Source organism: Pristiophorus japonicus, chromosome 2 (assembly GCF_044704955.1).
Source record: "Pristiophorus japonicus isolate sPriJap1 chromosome 2, sPriJap1.hap1, whole genome shotgun sequence".
Taxonomy (NCBI): domain Eukaryota; kingdom Metazoa; phylum Chordata; class Chondrichthyes; family Pristiophoridae; genus Pristiophorus; species Pristiophorus japonicus.
In genome coordinates, this window is record NC_091978.1 from 235,099,427 (window position 1) to 235,119,102 (window position 19,676).

General features: G+C 44.6%; 1 protein-coding gene across 1 annotated transcript in view; it reads right to left on the reverse strand.

Annotated features, from left to right (window-relative positions):
• cfap299 (cilia and flagella associated protein 299) overlaps positions 1-19,676 on the reverse strand; it is a 1,211,155-nt gene that overhangs the window by 165,259 nt on the left and 1,026,220 nt on the right. Inside the window, exon 4 of the mRNA XM_070871067.1 lies at positions 4,873-5,015. Coding sequence (XP_070727168.1) covers positions 4,873-5,015 — 143 coding nt within the window. The remainder of the gene's footprint in view (positions 1-4,872; positions 5,016-19,676) is intronic.

Genomic DNA, 19,676 nt, shown 5'->3' on the forward strand with positions numbered 1-19,676 from the left:
TGGCCGCAGGTGTTGGGCATATTTTTATGTTGTTGGTGCTATTTTGGTAGGAGGGTCGGGGAAAGAGGTGAGGGGGCTACCTTGCTGGTTTGCATTTGTATTCTGTGTTGCTGGAAATGGTGTAAATGTCATAAATTTATTGTGGGGTGGGATTTTTACAGTTATAATTATGATTTCACACAAATGGTCGGATTAAAAGTTTTTTTATTTAACATAACCTTGTTGCGCATTGTCTCAGATAGCTGCACCGTTACACACGTGATTCCTTAACATGGAAGGGTATAATTACACTTAACTTGAATCAACTTAAACTTTAACTGTCACCAAGGTGATGCACACCATTGATGTATGACCTGCACACTCAGCAGTGTTGCAGCTTTGTAAATAACAACAACGTTCTTGCAAGCAAAGCGCTCATTTATGAGCTGCTGATGTAAGAGTCTTGCAGCTATGTAGCCAACAGGCCCTTTCCTGTGATCTAGAGGGGGGCGGGGAACATGGTTTCAGTGTCAGCCTGATTGTCTGGCCCTAGCTCAGCGTCCAGTCCCTCGTCCTCCTCTTCCTCTATCTCCTGAGGTGGACCATCAGTCCCTTCTGGCAATTCTTGTCCCCTCCTGATAGCCAAGTTGTGCAGCATTGAGCACACCACCACGAATTGAGCTACCTGCTCACGGTGGTATTGGAACTCTCCTCCTGAGTGGTCCTGGCATCTAAAGCACTCCAATGGTTTTCTCGACAATATTGCGAGTGGCTCTGTGGCTCTCGTATTGCTTCTTGGCTTCAGTGTGGGTGTCACGCATGAGGGTCATCAGCCTGGTGGTGAGGCCATATCCTTTGTCACCAAGCATCCAGCATTGACCTTGTGGCTGACTGGTAAACATATCAGATACAGTGCTCTCACGTAGGGTGTGAGCATCATAGATGCTGCCCGGAAATTTGGCATTCACTGCCGTAATTATTTGCTGGGTGTGCAACTCGTTGTCAACATTCAGGGAGTGGAATCCCTTGCGGTTTCTAAAAACCTCTGCATCCTAAAAAAGTGCCAGCATGGCTATGTGCGTACAGTCTATTCCTCCCTGCACCTTGTGGAAGTTAGCAATTCGGTAGAATCCTAAAGCCTTCTTGGTCTGAGCCTCCCTGGTCATAGGGAAGCTGATAAAGTCCACTCTGCATGCGTAAAGGGCTTCAGTGACCTGTCTAATGCAGCAATGTGTGTGTCATGTATGTATGCTTGAGTTTACTAGCCACCAGGTGGTGTCACTGTCGGAAGTCATTGGGCTGTGCGCATGTGTGTGCGGCCCAGGTATAAAAGACCAGCCATCTTGTAATGTAGTCACTTTGGGCCCAAATAAAGTAGAGCCAGGTTTGTACCTGTTCGGAGTTTACAGTATTCAGTCCATTGAGTTATGGCATACACAACAGTGTGGCATGCTGAGATATAGTGCAAATGTCGCCAGCTGAGGCCTGAAAGGAACCTGATGCGTAGAACGAAAATGCCGCAGTGACCTTGACCTCGATGGACAGTGCGGTCCTGATGGTGCTAGCAGACTGCAGATCTCCCTGATGAGCTGGCATCACTTACTGATAACCTCCTTGTGGAAGCACAGTCTCCTAAGGCAGGTGGTGTCGGACAAGTTGAGGTAAGACCGCTTCTCCCTATAAGTGCGGGGGGGTGTATGGTCTCGTCCTCCTCATCAGTCTGACACGTCTTAGATTGGGCACATAATTCTGTCGAATATATCTTCTGCCATCTCTAGTCTGCAGCATGTTCATACTCATCAAGACAGGCTGAGAAATGACACTTATTGGAATGGGGCCTATCAGTATTACACCGATTGTTCACAAACAATAAATGTCCCCACAAAGACACCTAAAGTAAATTCCAATCGTCCACAGTATGATAAGATGTTTGGTCAGATGTTCACATCACCTTAAAAGAACTCCAGAGTACATCCAAACTCTCCCAAAGTTGAAACAGCTTTTTAAATGATGCGATTCAGAACATGGCATCCACGCCGCTGTGATTAGTGCAGGTGAGAGCAAATTTTTCACAGCGGTTTTGTCGGCGAAATGTGTGCGAGGTGCCGAAAGTAACGCTGGCCGATTTTTCTGGGCGTTAGTTTCGGCAAATGTGATCTTTATGACAAAAAAAAGTGGCCAGGCGGTATTATTAAATCTCTGTGTTAATTACATGCCGAAAGTAACGCTGGGCGATATTATGGGCGTTGGTGTCGCCCATTCTGATCTTTCCGCCCAAAAAAGGTGAGCGGACGATATTTTTTATCGGCGTTATGTTCATGCCGAAAGTAACGCTCGGCGATAGATATCCGACAAATGGTCGTTAGTTTCCATTTTGTGGCTAAATGGGCGATATATGGGCTTTATACCTCATTTCAGCATTAAAATGGACATTAAGTGGACGGTATGCGTGCAAAAATAATGGAAAGTCTAGCCCATAATTTTCCACAAAAAACAAGATAAACAAAGTAAGTAAAGACATTTCAAGCAAGATATTACACAAGTAAACATTCACAAGTCTTTGTGATCACATAGACTTCTTTATCAAGTAAGTACTCATCAGCTGCCTAGGCCCAGGCTCTGGAATTCTCTCCTTAAACCTCTCCATCTCTCTCCTCCTTTAGGGAGCTCCTTAACACCTACCTCTTTGACCTCTCGTTTACATGCTGCCACTCGGCGACATCATCTAAATGCACACTGCCAGGTTCCACGTGTACGCTGATAACACCCAGCTCTACCTCACCACCAGCACTGTTGACCCCTCTACTGTCTTTGATTTGCCACATTGCTTGCCCGACAATCAGTATTAGATGATCAGAAATTTTCTCCAATTAAATATCGGGAAGACCGAAGCCATTGTCTTCGGTCCCCACCACAATCTCCGTTCCCTAGCCACTGACTCCATTCCTTTCCCTGGCCACTGTCTGAGACTGAACCAGACCGTTTGCAACCTTGCCATTCTATGTGACCCAGAGCTGAGCTACTGACCCCATATATACTCTTCATCACCAAGGCCACCTACTTCCACCTCCACAACATCGCCCATCTCCGCCCCTCCCTCAGTTCATCCGCTGCTGAAACCCTCATCCATGCCTTTGCTACCTCTAGACTTGACTATTCCAATGCACTCCTGGCCACAGCTTACATATACTTGAGCTCCTCCAAAACTCTGCTGCCCACATTGTAATTCGCACCTTTCCCATACACACATCACCACTGTGCTTGCTGACTTCCGGTCCGGCAACAACTCGATTTTAAAAGGCTCATCCGTGTTTTCAAATCCTCCACGGTCTCCCCCACGCCACCACCCCACCCCCCGCCCCCCCCACCTCACTTGTCTGCAACCTGCTCTAGCCCTACAACCCTCCAAGATCTCTCCACTCCTTATTTCAGCCATGATCTTATTGAATGGTGGAGCAGACTCGAGGGGCCAAATTGCCTGCTCCTATTTCTTATGTTCTCCTCCAATTCTGGCTTCTAATGTATCCCCAATTTTAATCACACCATCATAGGTCACTGTGCCTTCAGTTGCCTAGGCTATAAGCTTTGGAATTTGCTCCATAAACCTCTCTGCTTGTCAATGGGGTCTTTTGCGCTCCTTTTTTTGCTATGGAGCGGTGGCAATGGCAGAGGTGAGGTCTTCTGGGCGGGTGGCCAGCCTCCAGTGCCCTGCGGGGATTTTCGGTGCCGGTTTTGCGGCGGCACAGAGCAGCACCGCCCGGAAGAGCTGTGCCGGAGTACAATGCCCCTGGTTGTGACAGCGGTGCACTTTTTGACTCCCGCCTGACCCATACGCTCCGCAGCGGGCCCCACAGTGAATGTAGAGAGGTAAGTAATGCCATCCTAAGGTAAGTGTGATTGTGATTGTTTTTTTTTGCTATTTATGGCGTGGGCTATGTATTGGGAATGTTTTGCGTGGTTTTTTTCAGTTTTTTTTTTCTCCCCAGGTGTCTCTGAGTGCTCCCGGACCAGTTCTTTAGTTCGGGATTTTCCCATGCTAACGCCCCAAGGGATGTGTACAATGCCTCCCTTAGCACTGTGCCCCAAACTTAGGCCCCAGCTGCCCAATTTTGATGACAGAGGCACAAACTATTCCTGGGCTCAGACTTTACTGCCCTACCGCCATTACCGCCCCGAAATCATCAAAGCCGAAAATCCTGCCCTAACTCGCTTTCCTCCTTAAAACCTACTTCTTTCATCAAGCTTTTGGTCACCTGTCCAAATATCTCCTTATGTGGCTCGGTTCTCAAATTTTTGCTTGATAACGTTCCTGTGAAGTGCCTTGGGCTGTTTTACTACGTTAAAGGCACTATATAAATGCTTAAATAGTTGCTGTTGTTGTTGTTGATAAAGGGGCCAAAAGCTGGTGTATTTAACTCACATTTTTCTTGCAAGAGGTATCATGGTATATTTGTAGCATTTAGATACTATTTGAACAAATGCTTTGGGATTGTTGATGGTGTTTAATAAATCAAACATCTTTATGGTAATAAAAGAAAACTCAAGTGCTAGAGATATCTGTCAATATGAGGTAAGTTATTTAAGCATTAGTAACTGATATGTTGGTAACTAAAGTGCAGCATATCCTCTGCTTCATTTTTCATGGTACTTTATCAGTTTGTGGGTGTTCCCTGATGGTCGGTTTTGTATTACTATCATTAAGTCACTGTCAGGAAATCCTGTAGCACCACTAACCAAAACGATTGGTGCATGAAACCACAAATGAGGAAAGATTGGGAAGTTATTATTTATGCAAGGACATTATAATTTGTAGATGATGAACATGAGCAAAAAATGAAACTAAAAATGCCACCAACAGTGTCACCAAACCAGGGTTATAATCTGTAAGTGTACCTTAGATCTGTTGACCGTGGCAATAGTTTCTTCTTTCCAGCAAAGTATCCTTCAAAGTTTTCTGTCTTGAGCCTATGTGAATAATCAATATACCCAGAAATCTCTTGGCCATGAGAATTGTAGTCTCGGATGAAAATTATAGACTGAAAAATTAGAAAAAAGATATGTTTGTATTAGAACCTAAAATGTAAAATTAAACTGAACAGTTTTAATAAACTATTAAATGCATTTCATTTAAAAAAGCTGTAAGAACTTCTGGTGTTATTTAATTGGTGCCCTAGGTTTTGCTTGTATATATATATATTTATAAAAAAATATATATATATGTGTGTGTATACAATCATTTCTGAAACAGACCTAGAACACTACAATAGGGTATGATTGAAATCATCTTTTTTCTATCTTCAATTTCTTCCTAAAATGTATATTTTACAATTGCATGTTTATTATGTAGTTAAAAATTGAGTTGACATTTGTAAGGATGGATGTCATCTTTCTCACCTAATTTTATGGTAGTTCAATATATCACTAAAAAACCCTGCGATATTACAAATAAAATACTTGCTTGCCTTTAAACTTCTTACCATAGCATTTTAATAAGCATATTATTGCAAACTTAGTAATACATCACTCTTTCTCAGTTTTTACAAATGCTTGCAGAGGAATGACACAATTCTCACGGATGTTTGAAAGATTCCCATGATTGATTCCATTAGGTTACTACATTGAGCCAATAGTGACTCTGGTTTATCTACTTCACTTACAGCTGCTATTAATATTGCTCCCAAAGAGGCTGCTGACAGATAGGGGAGGTCAAGATGGGAAGGGTACCTCCTATTATACACTGAACACAAGGTCCATGTCAAACATCTGAAACTAGAGTATGATGTACAATCAATGTAATACATTTTAAGACCTTTCACCATTCACTTCACTGATTAATCTGTTCCACTCATAACAAATGGAACATGAAGAACATTGATAGCATCTGTGGAGCTAAGCAGATGCGGTGGAGGGGATTTAGAACTGACCTTCCCAAGTAACAAGATGATTATAGACACAGAGGGAAAACATAACAAAAATAGTGAAATATTTATCATAATCTCTTTTCCTATATTTTACTGAAGCATTCAGTCCTTCTTTAACCATTAACCCATTTAATATGCATTATTATTTTATACAGTAATGTATTGGAGCAATAGATGTTTATTATTGAAGTTAGAATCCTAAAGGTTTAAAATCTCATTGTTAATGATCTCAAACAGATTACTGTAAAGCTTTATTACTACCTTGTTGACTAAAATCAAAGATGGGATTTACTGACCAGAATTTACTAGTTCCTGGGAATGAAACCTGGACTGAAGAAAGGCTCCAAATTTTAAAACATAAAAGAACAGAACAAAAATAGTGATATACTCTAAAACTAAGTCATTACTTGTCCATAGCAAAACACAAATAATAAACAAACTTTCCCTAAAATAAATGTAAAACAGGCTCATTCTGGAATATCTATTACTGGGAATGATAAATTATCCAGTGGCAGATATATTATATAAAGGATCTTAAGCTAATAGAAACATAGAAAATAGGTGCAGGAGTAGGCCAGTCGGCCCTTCGAGCCTGCACCACCATTCAATAAGATCATGGCTGATCATTCACCTCAGTACCCCTTTCCCATGTTCTCTCCAGACCCTTTGATCCCTTTAGCCGTAAGGGCCATATCTAACTCCCTGTTGAATATATCCAATGAACTGGCATCAACAACTCCACAGGTTAACAACTCTCTGAGTGAAAAAGTTTCTCCTCATCTCAGTGCTAATTGGCATATCCCTTATCCTTAGATTATGTCCTCTGGTTCTGGACTTCCCCAACATCAGGAACATTCTTCCTGCATCTAACCTGTCCAGTCCTGTCAGAATTTTATATGTTTCTATGAGATCCCCTCTCATCCTTCTAAACTCCAGTGAATGCAGGCCCAGTCGATCCAGTCTCTCCTCACATGTCAGTCCTGCCATCCCGGGAATCAGTCTGGTGAACCTTCGCTGCACTCTCTCAAAGCAAGAACGTCCTTCCTCAGATTAAGAGACCAAAACTGAACACAATATTCCAGGTGAGGCCTCACTAAGGCTCTGTACAACTGCAGTAAGACCTCCCTGTACTCAAATCCCCTAGCTATGAAGGCCAACATACCATTTGCCTTCTTCACCGCCTGCTGTACCTGCATGCCAACTTTCAATGACTGATGTACCATGACACCCAGGTCTCGTTGCACCTCCCCTTTTCCTAATCTGCCGCCATTCAGATAATATTCTGCCTTCATGTTTTTGCCACCAAAGTGGATAACCTCACATTTATCCACATGAAAATGCATCTGCCACGCGTTTGCCCACTCACCTAACCTGTCCAAGTCACCCTGCAGCTTTTAGCGTCCTCCTCACAGCTCACACTGCCACCCAGCTTAGTATCATCTGCAAACTTGGAGATGTTACACTCAATTCCCTCATCCAAATCATTAATGTACATTGTAAAGAGCTGGGGTCCCAGCACTGAGCCCTGCGGCACTCCACTCGTCACTGCCTGCCATTCTGAAAAGGACCCGTTTATCCCGATTCTCAGCTTCCTGTCTGCCAACCAGTTCTCTATCCACATCAGTACATTACCCCAAATAGCATGTGCTTTAATTTTACACACCAGTCTCTTGTGTGGGACCTTGTCAAAAGCCTTTTGAAAGTCCAAATACAGCACATCCACTGGTTCTCCCTTGTCCACTCTACCAGTTACATCCTCAAAAAATTCTAGAAGATTTGTCAAACAGGATTTCCCTTTCATTATCCATGCTGACTTGGACCGATCCCGTCACTGCTTTCCAAATGTGCTGCTATTTCATCTTTAATAATTGATTCCAACATTTTCCCCACTACCGATGTCAGGCTAGCCGGTCTATAATTACCCGTTTTCTCTCTCCCTCTTTTAAAAAGTGGTGTTACATTAGCTACCCTCCAGTCCATAGGAACTGATCCAGAGTTGATATACTGTTGGAAAATGCATCCACTATTTCTAGGGCTATTTCCTTAAGTACTCTGGGATGCAGACCATCAGGCCCCAGGGATTTATCGGCCTTCAATCCCATCAATTTCCCTAACACAATTTCCCACCTAATAAGGATTTCCTTCAGTTCCTTCTTCTCACTAGACCCTCGGTCCCTTAGTATTTCCAGAAGGTTATTTGTGTCTTCCTTCGTGAAGACAGAACCATAGCATTTGTTTAACTGGTCCGAAATTTCTTTGTTCCCCATTATAAATTCACCTGAATCTGACTGCGAGGGACCTACATTTGTTTTCACTAATCTTTTTCTCTTCACATATCTATAGAAGCTTTTGCAGTCAGTTTTTATGTTCCCAGCAAGCTTCCTCTCATACTCTATTTTCCCTCTCATAATTAAACCCTTTGTCCTCCTCTGCTGTATTATAAAATTCTCCCAGTCCTCAGGTTTGCTGCTTTTTCTGGCCAATTTATATGCCTCTTCCTGGGATTTAACACTATCCTTAATTTCCCTTGTTAGCCACAGTTGAGCCACCTTCCCAGTTTTATTTTTACTCCAGACAGGGATGTACAATTGTTGAAGTTCATCCATGTGATCTTTAAATGTTTGCCATTGCCTATCCACCATCAACCCTTTAAGTATCACTCGCCAGTCTATTCTAGCTAATTCACGTCTCATACCATCGAAGTTACCTTTCCTTAACTTCAGGACTCTAGTCTGTGAATTAACTGTGTCGCTCTCCATCTTAATAAAGAATTCTACCATATTATGGTCACTCTTCCCCAAGGGGCCTCGCACAACAAGATTGCTAATTAGTCCTTTCTCATTAAACATCACCCAGTTTAGGATGGCCAGCCCTCTAGTAAGTTTCTTGACATATTGGTCTAGAAAACCATCCCTAATGCACTCCAGGAAACCCTCCTCCACCGCATTGCTACCAGTTTGGTTAGCCCAATCAATATGTAGATTAAAGTCGCCCATGATAACTGCTGTACCTTTATTGCACGCATCCCTAATTTCTTGTTTGATGCTGTCCCCAAGCTCACGACTGCTGTTTGGTGGTCTGTGCACAACTCCCATTTGTGTTTTCTGCCTTTTGGTATTCCGTAGCTCCAGCCATACCAATTCTACATCATCCAAGCTTATGTCCTTCCTTACTATTGCATTAATTTCCTCTTTAACCAGCAATGCCACCCCACCTCCTTTTCCTTTCTGTCTATCCTTCCTAAATGTTGAATATCCCTGGATGTTGAGTTCCCAGCCTTGGTCACCCTGGAGCCATGTCTCTGTGATGCCAATTACATCATACCCGTTAACTGCTATCTGCGCAGTTAATTCGTTCACCTTATTCCGAATACTCCTCGCATTGAGGCTTTTTTCTCTCTCATCGTATGCTTTTATAAACTTTATCCTCTATTCTTCGACAAACCTACTGGAACATTCACAGTAACCTTAACAATTTGTTGCATGATAGCAGAAAAAGGTCAGGCAAACCGATAATAAAAGATTATACATATGTTTTCAATAGGACTTCCCCTGATGGTTCCATTGATGAATCTCTTACCCAGTGTAAAACTGACCCATACAGACCAGGAATTTCCCAGGTGTGATCCCTGATCTGGTTTGTGCTCAGCTAGCTGAAATCAGTTGGCATGCCGACAAGGATGTTCTAATTAATTTAAGACCTTGGGCTACAAATGGGAAACAATTAGCTAGGATGCCTGTTCTTGAACATTATCTTGTGTGATTGCTGGATGACGACTTAGATGTAATGTCTCTCATGAGGGGATTGCCTCCTGACACTCACTGGGCATAACTTTCCAAGTGCGTACTGATAGTTGGTAAGGTTCCCTGCTGCCAGCACACCCTTAAAAAATTTAGGCCATTGCTTGAGCTTGTAAATGAAGAATAGCCACTTGGGCAATGTTAAAACAAAGTGTGCATTTATTGTCAGAAACCCCTAATATCTTATATCTAGGGCTGGATTTTCCAGTCCTTTGCACTCCGGGTTTTGCCCCAGAGCGGTTTTGCGGCGGCAATGAGTAGCACCGCCAGGAGGAGCTGTACCGGGTGTACAACACCTCTCGATGCAACACCGGCAGTTTGGACTTTTGCCCTATCTATCCGCCGGAAGTGGACCCGCAATGACCGCCTGTGAAACCAGCATAGCCAGTGGCAGAGGAAGGTAAAGTACTCCAAAGGTAAGTCTATGTTCTTTACATTTTTTTTTGCGATTTGCGTTGTGGTGGCATGGTCAATATTTTGGAAATGATTTTGTTGTGTCTCAAATAAAGCAATGTGACTGAGTACTGTAGACTTGAGTAAGTGCGACCTTAGTCTCTTTATTCTGACTCCAGAGTACTGGCACAGCATGGGAGCATTGCTTATATGCGGTGCTCCCAAGGGATGCTGGGATCCCTTGGGACTCCAACAGTTGCGCCCTCTGGTGGCGGTAAAATGCTGGTTACAAGATGTTGCATACATATCATCACTCCCCTCCCCCCACCCCCCCGCAAAGTCAATAGTACACTTATTTACAGGGTGAGACGATCTGGGGCTTTCCGCTCTCTAGTCAATCGTCTCGGCATAAACACAGGTGCAGGTGGCGAATTACATAGTTATATGCAGACAGCGTGAGCGCCCATCTTTGGATGCGAGCCGAGGCATTGGTATTAATACCTTCACTCTCTGAGAATAGTGATATGAGCAGCTTATGGTCAGTTTCTAACTTGAACTTAAGCCCAAACAGATACTGGTGCATTTTTTTTCACCCCGTAAATGAATGCCAGAGCTTTTTCAATCATGCTGTAGGCCCTTTCGGCCTTGGACAAACTCCTGGGCACATAAGCGACCGGTTGCAATATTCACGATTTGTTTGCTTGTTGTAACACACACCCGACCCCGTACGAAGACGCATCACAAGCTCGCACTAAACGTTTACATGGGTCATACACAACAAGCAGTTTGTTGGAACATAACAGATTTCTGGCATTCTCAAAAGCAGTCTCTTGTGATTTCCCCCATACCCAGTCATCTCCCTTGCGTAGCAACACATGTAGAGGTTCTAGCAAGGTGCTTAACCCGGGTAGTAAGTTACCAAAATAATTGAGGAGTCCCAGGAACGACCGCAGCTCCGTCACATTCTGTGGTCTCGATGCTTTCTTGATGGCCTCCATCTTGGCGTCGGTGGGTCTGATGCCATCTGCTGCGATTCTTCTCCCTAAGAACTCGACCTCTGGCACCAGGAAAACACACTTCGAGTGTTTCAACCTGAATCCCACACGATCTAGCCGGCTTAGAACCTCTTCCAGGTTCTGCAAGTGTTCGATGGTGTCCCGACCTGTGGTCAATATGTCGTCCTGGAAAAGCATGGTGCGCGGAACCGACTTTAGCAGACTCTCCATGTTTCTTTGAAAAATAGTCGCGGCTGATCGAGTCCCAAACGGGCATCTATTGTAGATGAACAGACCTTTGTGCGAGTTGATGCAGGTGAGGCCTTTCGAAGAATCCGCCAGCTCTTACGTCATGTAGACCGAGGACAGGTCCAACCTGGTGAACATCTTCCCTCCTGCCAGCGTCAGAAATAGGTCGTCTGCCTTGGGTAGCGGGTACTTGTCCTGCAGTGAAAAACGGCTAATCGTTACTTTATAGTCCCCACAAATTCTGAACGTGCCATCGCCCTTGAGAAACTGAACAATTGGACTGGCCTACTCATTGAACCCAACCAACGCGATGATGCCCTCTCGTTGCAGCCTGTCCAGCTCGACCTCCACTTTCTCTCGCATCATGTATGGCACCGCATGTGCCTTGTGGTGTATGGGTTGTGTACCGGGAACCAAGTGGATCTGCACCTTCGCCCCAGATAAATTTCCAATGTCTGGCTCAAACAATGATGGGAACTTGCTCAAAACCTGTGCACATGAGGCATTGTCGACTGATGAAAGCGCTCAGATATCGTCCCAGTTCCAGCGGATTTTTCCCTGTCAGCTTCTGCCAAACAGTGTGGGCCATCTCCTGGTACAATCCATCGTGGTAGTTTGTGCACCGCTCTATCATAGGAGACTTTTACCGCTGCACTGCCAATTACAGGGATCAGTTCTTTAGTGGAAGTTCTCAGCTTGGTATGAATAGGGGTCAGCTTGGGCCTTTGTGCCTTTTGCACCACAGCCTCTCGAAGGCCTTTTTGCTCATGATAGACTGACTGGCACCCGTGACCAATTCCATGGATACTGGAATTCCGTTCAGTTGAAATTTTAACATGATTGGTGGACATTTCGTGGTGAAGATGTGTACCCCGTACACTTCTGCCTCCTCAGTTCGAGTCTCTCGTTCGGTTTGATCCACCATGGATCGGTCCTCCTCTGCAACGTGGTGGTTTGCAGGGTTTGCAGCTCGTCTGCACATTCACTGGAGGTGTCCCATTGTTCCACAGCCTTTGCGTGCATAGTGTTTGAAGCGGCATTGATGGGCTCGATGATCACCTCTGCAGCGCCAACAGGTGTTAATTGCCTCGCATTCACACTTGATGGCGGACTCTGAGTCATCTGAGGTCGTGCAACTGCCTGAAAATGACGTTACTTTGTGTACAGTACTTGCCGATGCATCTTTATGCTGCAAAATTTGTTTGGTGTTATCCCTGGTGGACATAAATACCTGGGCTATTGTTATGGCTTTGCTCAGGTTTGGTGTTTCAACAGTCAATAGTTTGTGAAGGATAACCTCATGGCCAATGCCAAGCACAAAAATGTCTCTTAGCATTTGCTCCAGGAATCCACCGAATTCACAATGTCCTGCAAGACGCTTTAGTTTGGCGATGTAGCTCGCCACTTCCTGGCCTTCAGACCGTTAACATGTATAAAATCGATACCTTGCCATCAGAACGCTCTCCTTCGGATTTAGGTGCTCCCAGACCAGCGTACATAGTTCTTCGTACTTCATTTGGTTGTTGGTTTCACCAGAACAAGAAGATTCTTCAAGAGGCTATAGGTTGTTGCCCCGCAGACGGTGAGGAGGATCGCCCTTCGTTTCGCAGCGTTTTCATTCCCTTCCAGCTCGTTGGCCACGAAGTATTGGTCGAGTCGCTCCATGAAGGCTTCCCAATCATCACCTTCTGAGAATTTCTCCAGGATAACAACAGTTCTCTGCATTTTTGCATGATGGTTCGTTATCTACTACTCATCGCCAGTTGTTGTGTCTCAAATAAAGCAATGTGACTGAGTAGTGTAGACTTGAGTAAGTGCGACCTTAGTCTCTTTATTCTGACTCCAGAGTGCTGGCACAGCATGGGAGCACTGCTTATATGCGGTGCTCCCAAGGGATGCTGGGATCCCTTGGGACTCCAACAGATGTGTCCTGTGGTGGCGGTAGAATGCTGGTTACAAGGTGTTGCATACATAAGTTTTGGAGGGATTTTTTTAATGTTCCCCTCCGCCCCCAGGCCCCTCTTGGAGCGCACACGGCCTGGCAGTTTAGTTCATGAGTTTCCCACCCTTGCGCCATGAAAAGTGTACAATGCCTCGCTTAGCGCTGCGCTCCATGACGCAGGGCCCAGATGCCCAAACTTCCATCGTAAAGCGAGATAGGGTGAAGTAATATGGAGTCAGAAACAGATGTAGAAAGGTAAAAAGCAATAGTGGAAGGCCGAGTAAACAAAGGCAAGAAACAAAAAGGGCCACACTACATCATAATTCTAAAAGGACAAAAGGTGTTAAAAAAACAAGCCTGAAGGCTTTGTGTCTTAATGCAAGGAGTATCCGTAATAAGGTGGATGAATTAACTGTGCAAATATGATGTGATTGGGATTACGGAGACGTGGCTCCAGGATGATCAGGGCTGGGAACTCAACATCCATGGGTATTCAACATTCAGGAAGGATAGAATAAAAGGAAAAGGAGGTGGGGTAGCATTGCTGGTTAAAGAGGAGATTAATGCAATAGTTAGGAAGGACATTAGCTTGGATGGTGTGGAATCTATATGGGTAGAGCTGCAGAACTACAAAGGGGCAAAAAACATTAGTGGGAGTTGTGGACAGACCTCCAAACAGTAGTAGTGATGTTGGGGAGGGCATCAAACAGAAAATTAGGGGTGCCTGTAATAAGGGTGCAGCAGTTATCATGGGTGACTTTAATATGCATATAGATTGGGATAACCAAACTGGAAGCAATACGGTGGAGGAGGATTTCGTGCAGTGCATAAGGGATGGTTTTCTAGACCAATATGTCGAGGAAGCAACTAGGGGGGAGGCCATCTTAGACTGGGTGTTGTGTAATGAGAGAGGATTAATTAGTAATCTCGTTGTGCGAGGCCCCTTGGGGAAGAGTGACCATAATATGGTGGAATTCTACATTAGGATGGAGAATGAAACAGTTAATTCAGAGACCATGGTCCAGAACTTAAAGAAGGGTAACTTTGAAGGTATGAGGCGTGAATTGGCTAGGATAGATTGGCGAATGATACTTAAGGGGTTGACAGTGGATGGGCAATGGCAGACATTTAGAGACCGCATGGATGAACTACAATAATTGTACATCCCTGTCTGGCATAAAAATAAAAAAGGAAAGGTGGCGCAACCGTGGCTATCAAGGGAAATCAGGGATAGTATTAAAGCCAAGGAAGTGGCATACAAATTGGCCAGAAATAGCAGTGAACCTGGGGACTGGGAGAAATTTAGAACTCAGCAGAGGAGGACAAAGGGTTTGATTAGGGCAGGGAAAATAGAGTACGAGAGGAAGCTTGCAGGGAACATTAAGACGGATTGCAAAAGTTTCTATAGATACGTAAAGAGAACAAGGTTAGTAAAGACAAACGTAGGTCCCCTGCAGTCAGAATCAGGAGAAGTCATAATGGGGAACAAAGAAATGGCAGACCAATTGAACAAGTACTTTGGTTCGGTATTCACTAAGGAGGACTCAAACAACCTTCCGGATATAAAAGGGGTCAGAGGGTCTAGTAAGGAGGAGGAACTGAGGGAAATCCTTATTAGTCGGGAAATTGTGTTGGGGAAATTGATGGGATTGAATGCCAATAAATCCCCAGGGCCTGATGGACTGCATCCCAGAGTACTTAAGGAGGTGGCCTTGGAAATAGCGGATGCATTGACAGCCATTTTCCAACATTCCATAGACTCTGGATCAGTTCCTATCGAGTGGAGGGTAGCCAATGTAACCCCACTTTTTAAAAAAGGAAGGAGAGAGAAAACAGGGACTTATAGACCGGTCAGCCTGACCTCAGTAGTGGGTAAAATGATGGAATCAATTATTAAGGGTGTCATAGCAGCGCATTTGGAAAGAGGTGACATGATAGGTCCAAGTCAGCATGGATTTGTGAAAGGGAAATCATGCTTGACAAATCTTCTGGAATTTTTTGAGGATGTTTCCAGTAGAGTGGACAAGGGAAAACCAGTTGATGTGGTATATTTGGACTTTCAGAAGGCTTTCGACAAGGTCCCACACAAGAGATTAATGTGCAAAGTTAAAGCACATGGGATTGGGTGGGGGTAGTGTGCTGACATGGATTGAGAACTGGTTGTCAGACAGGAAGCAAAGAGTAGGAGTAAATGGGTACTTTTCAGAATGGCAGGCAGTGACTAGTGGGGTACCGCAAGGTTCTGTGCTGGGGCCCCAGCTGTTTACATTGTACATTAATGATTTGGAAGAGGGGATTAAATGTAGTATCTCCAAATTTGCGGATGACACTAAGTTGGGTGGCAGTGTGAGCTGCGAGAAGGATGCTATGAGGCTGCAGAGTGACTTGGATAGGTTAGGTGAGTGGGCAAATGCATGACAGATGAAGTATAATGTGGATAAATGTGAGGTTATCCACTTTGGTGGTAAAAACAGAGAGACAGACTATTATCTGAATGGTGACAGATTAGGAAAAGGGGAGGTGCAACGAGACCTGGGTGTCATGGTACATCAGTCATTGAAGGTTGGCATGCAGGTACAGCAGGCGGTTAAGAAAGCAAATGGCATGTTGGCCTTCATAGCGAGGGGATTTGAGTACAGGGGCAGGGAGGTGTTGCTACAGTTGTACAGGGCCTTGGTGAGGCCACACCTGGAGTATTGTGTACAGTTTTGGTTTCCTAACTTGAGGAAGGACATTCTTGCTATTGAGGGAGTTCAGCGAAGGTTCACCAGACTGATTCCCAGGATGGCGGGACTGACATATCAAGAAAGACTGGATCAACTGGGCTTGTATTCACTGGAGTTCAGAAGAATGAGAGGAGATCTCATAGAAACGTTTAAAATTCTGATGGGTTTAGACAGGTTAGATGCAGGAAGAATGTTCCCAATGTGTGGGAAGTCCAGAACTAGGGGTCACAGTCTAAGGATAAGGGGTAAGCCATTTAGGACTGAGATGAGGAGAAACTTCTTCACCCAGAGAGTGGTGAACCTGTGGAATTCTCTACCACAGAAAGAAAGTTGTTGAGGCCAATTCACTATTTATATTCAAAAAGGAGTTAGATATCGTCCTTACTACTAGGGGGATGAAGGGGTATGGCGAGAAAGCAGGAATGGGGTACTGAGGTTGCATGTTCAGCCATGAACTCATTGAATGGCGGTGCAGGCTCGAAGGGCCGAATGGCCTACTCCTGCACCTATTTTCTATGTTTCTATGTTTCTAAACTATTCCCAGCCGGTAACTTTCCCGCCCTGCCTCCGTTTTCGCCCCAAAAACAGAAAAGCCTAAAATCTAGCCCCTAAAATTTGGGAATCATTTAAAGGTTTTTGATTTTTGTTCTTTGAAATTGGTAGTAATTTCAAAAGAAAGAGATTTGTTTTTAATCTAGTTGTGTTGAAGCAACTGTCAACAGCTGATAATTCATCTTGTATATTAAAAGCTAGAAAAGGAAGAACAATGCCTACTTCAGACTAACGGAATCTTTTCTCAGGCCCTGTTGCTTCTAAATAATGTGCTTAATCAGATTTTTAGTAAAAGCAATATTTTGACCTCCTTTGCTTTTGATAGACAGAGACAGATAGAAATCATTGAACTCTTGTGAAACTGAAAGCTAGATACATCTCTGCCATACAGATCCTATCAAGTACAGCTTTGGCCACTGTCCCAACAAGATACGATACCCATTGTAAGGTGGAAACAGCGTAATAGTTGGAAATGGAAAGTGTACAGATAATTTTTCTTGATAAGGTATCAACCACCCATGAAAGACAGCTCAAAGCAAAACTCATACAATGGGAAGCAAAACAAGAAGTTAGCAACCAAAACAAATGATCAATTAAAATGGAGGTCGAATAAAATCTACCAATCTACAAAACACATTTATACGTGCTTTAAAGAATCAATTTATTAAACTGGACCTCAGTGAGGACAGAAACAGTATCATTTAAATTATTTGAGCTATGTACTCCAACTCCACTTTTATGTCCTGTAATTAATTTAGTTTTTGACAGATGAAGCTTGTTTATCTAAATTTCCAATCATCTGAACCAACATTATGGGCCCAAGTTTCCACATGATTTGCGCCTGATTTTTAGGAGCAACTGGTGGAGAACGGACTATCTTAGAAATCGCAATTCTCCACATTTTTTTTTCTGCAGTTCTAGTCAGGTAGAACAGTTCTACTTTGGAACAGAATTTTTTCTTCAAAAGGGGGCGTGTCCGGCCACTGATGCCTGATTTCAAAGTTTCCACAGTGAAAACGTACTCCAAACTCAGTTAGAATTGAGCAAGTGAAGATTTTTGTCGAACTGAAAAAACCTGTTCTACACATTAAAAAATCAGGCGCAGGTTACAAATTAGGCGTCCAGAACGAGGTGGGGGGGGAGGCGGGGGGGGGAAGGGAACTCATTAAATTCTACAATAAATCCTTATTTATACTTCTACAAATATTATACAAATAAATCCAACCTGAATAAACATTTATAAGCAAAGAAAAGATTAAATAAACCATCTTCCTACCTGTGTGAAAGTGCTTCAGGCACGGAGAATGCTGCAGTCTGCCTGAGGCGCCCGTTCTTCCCGCGGGGGGGGGGAGGAGGAGGTGCCCTTTCTTTCCCGCGGGGGGTGGGGGGAGGCGCCCGTTCTTTCCCGCGGGGGGGGGAGGCGCCCGTTCTTCCCGCGGGGGGGGGGAGGGGAGAGGAGGCGCTCGTTCTTTCTTGCGGAGGGGGGGAGGCGCCCGTTCTTCCCGTGGGGGAGGGAGTAGGCGCCCGTTCTTCCCGTGGGGGGGGGGGGCGGAAGGAGACAGTGAGAAGGCTGCAAGTGCTGATGTGCTGATGGCAATGTGCTTTTATTAAAAAAATGTTCAAAAATTAAACAGCTACAAAGAACTACAAAAATGGCTGAGTGCCAATGTTTTTTTCACACTGCGCGTGCGCGAACGTTACAACGCACACGCGCAGCGTTGCCGGCAGGAAAAAAACTAATTTAAATAGTACCCACCCCTTCCCACTTACAAAATCGGCGCGAGTGTAGGCTCCGCCCCCCTGGGCGCCGTGCCAGGCAGACAAGGAGCTGCAGAACGCTCCCGAATCGCGATTTTTTTTTTTTTAGGCGCCGTTTTAGGCGCGATAAACGGGCGCCCTGCTCGGAGGGGCGCCCGTTTTTTATCGTGTGGAAACTTGGGCCCTATATCTCTGGCGCAGTTTTTATATTTGGAAATGGTAACGTGTATGAACGTACCTCAAATTCACTGTTTTTCAGTGGACTTTAGTCATGTTATTGGAAAATAAATTTAGGGATGTTAGCATCAGCAAACTCTCAAGTAAACAATCCTCTTTTCTGTGCCAATTATGGTAAATCAGCTTGGTAATGTCCAAGTTCATGTACATTATAATCAGCCACCCACAAGTGCTGTTATAACAGAAATTTGGTACAAAAGGCAACTTGGAGTTTTGGAGGGGATTCTTCTTCGTGATCCACCTGATTTTGAGTGGAATTATGGCAGAAAATGAGGAAAAATTCAGGCATGAGCCCTAAAAGCATCTCAGATCAGGATTTCTCTCCTATCCTGCTGTGATTGCCAATAGATGCTTCTTCCCTGCTTGCTGCATGCAAATGGTGGAATTCCTTATCTGCTCCATTTACCATCACTTCCTACGGCTGCCAGAGGGAAGGTGGCAGTAGACCCTGGTAAGCACAATAAAAGCCTTGAGATCTCCTATTGAGGGAGAGGGGCTTGTAAAAACCTCCTCTTCTTCCAGTCTGGTCCCAGGCACTTACCTGCTGAAGGCCTCAGTTTCGGCCAAAGCCCCAAGTTGGACTCACACTCCAATCTTTGGGGCTCTTTTGGTGATGCAGCAGTATCCCCATTGCGAGGGATTTTCCAGGCTCCCTCTTAGCAGCAGAAATTATGCCAAAAAACAGCCATGCATAATAAATGACCCCCGATCCGGGGAAATGGGTCAGAGTTGGGATGGATCCAGAGGGACAGACAGAAGTCCCACCTTGTCGGAACTCCACAACGAAGAGGAGAATCCCGGCCTCAATGTCAATCCAGCACCAAGATGCTGGTGTAACTACGTGGCTGAGAGCTACGTGGATTGCACGTTTCAGGAGGTGGTCACCCCGCAGCTTAAAGGTGTGCACGCAGAAGGGAAGTGGGTAACCACTAGACGAAGTAAGAATGCTAGGCAGGTAGTGCAGGAGTGTCTCCATGAGTCCATCTCGCTCTCCAACTGATATTCTCTTTTGAGTACCGGTGAAGTCGATGGTGCCTCTGGAGAGTGCAGCCAGAGCCAATTCCAAGGCACCACGGGTGGCTCAGCTGCACAGGGGGGAGGGACAAAGAACAAAAGAGCACTAG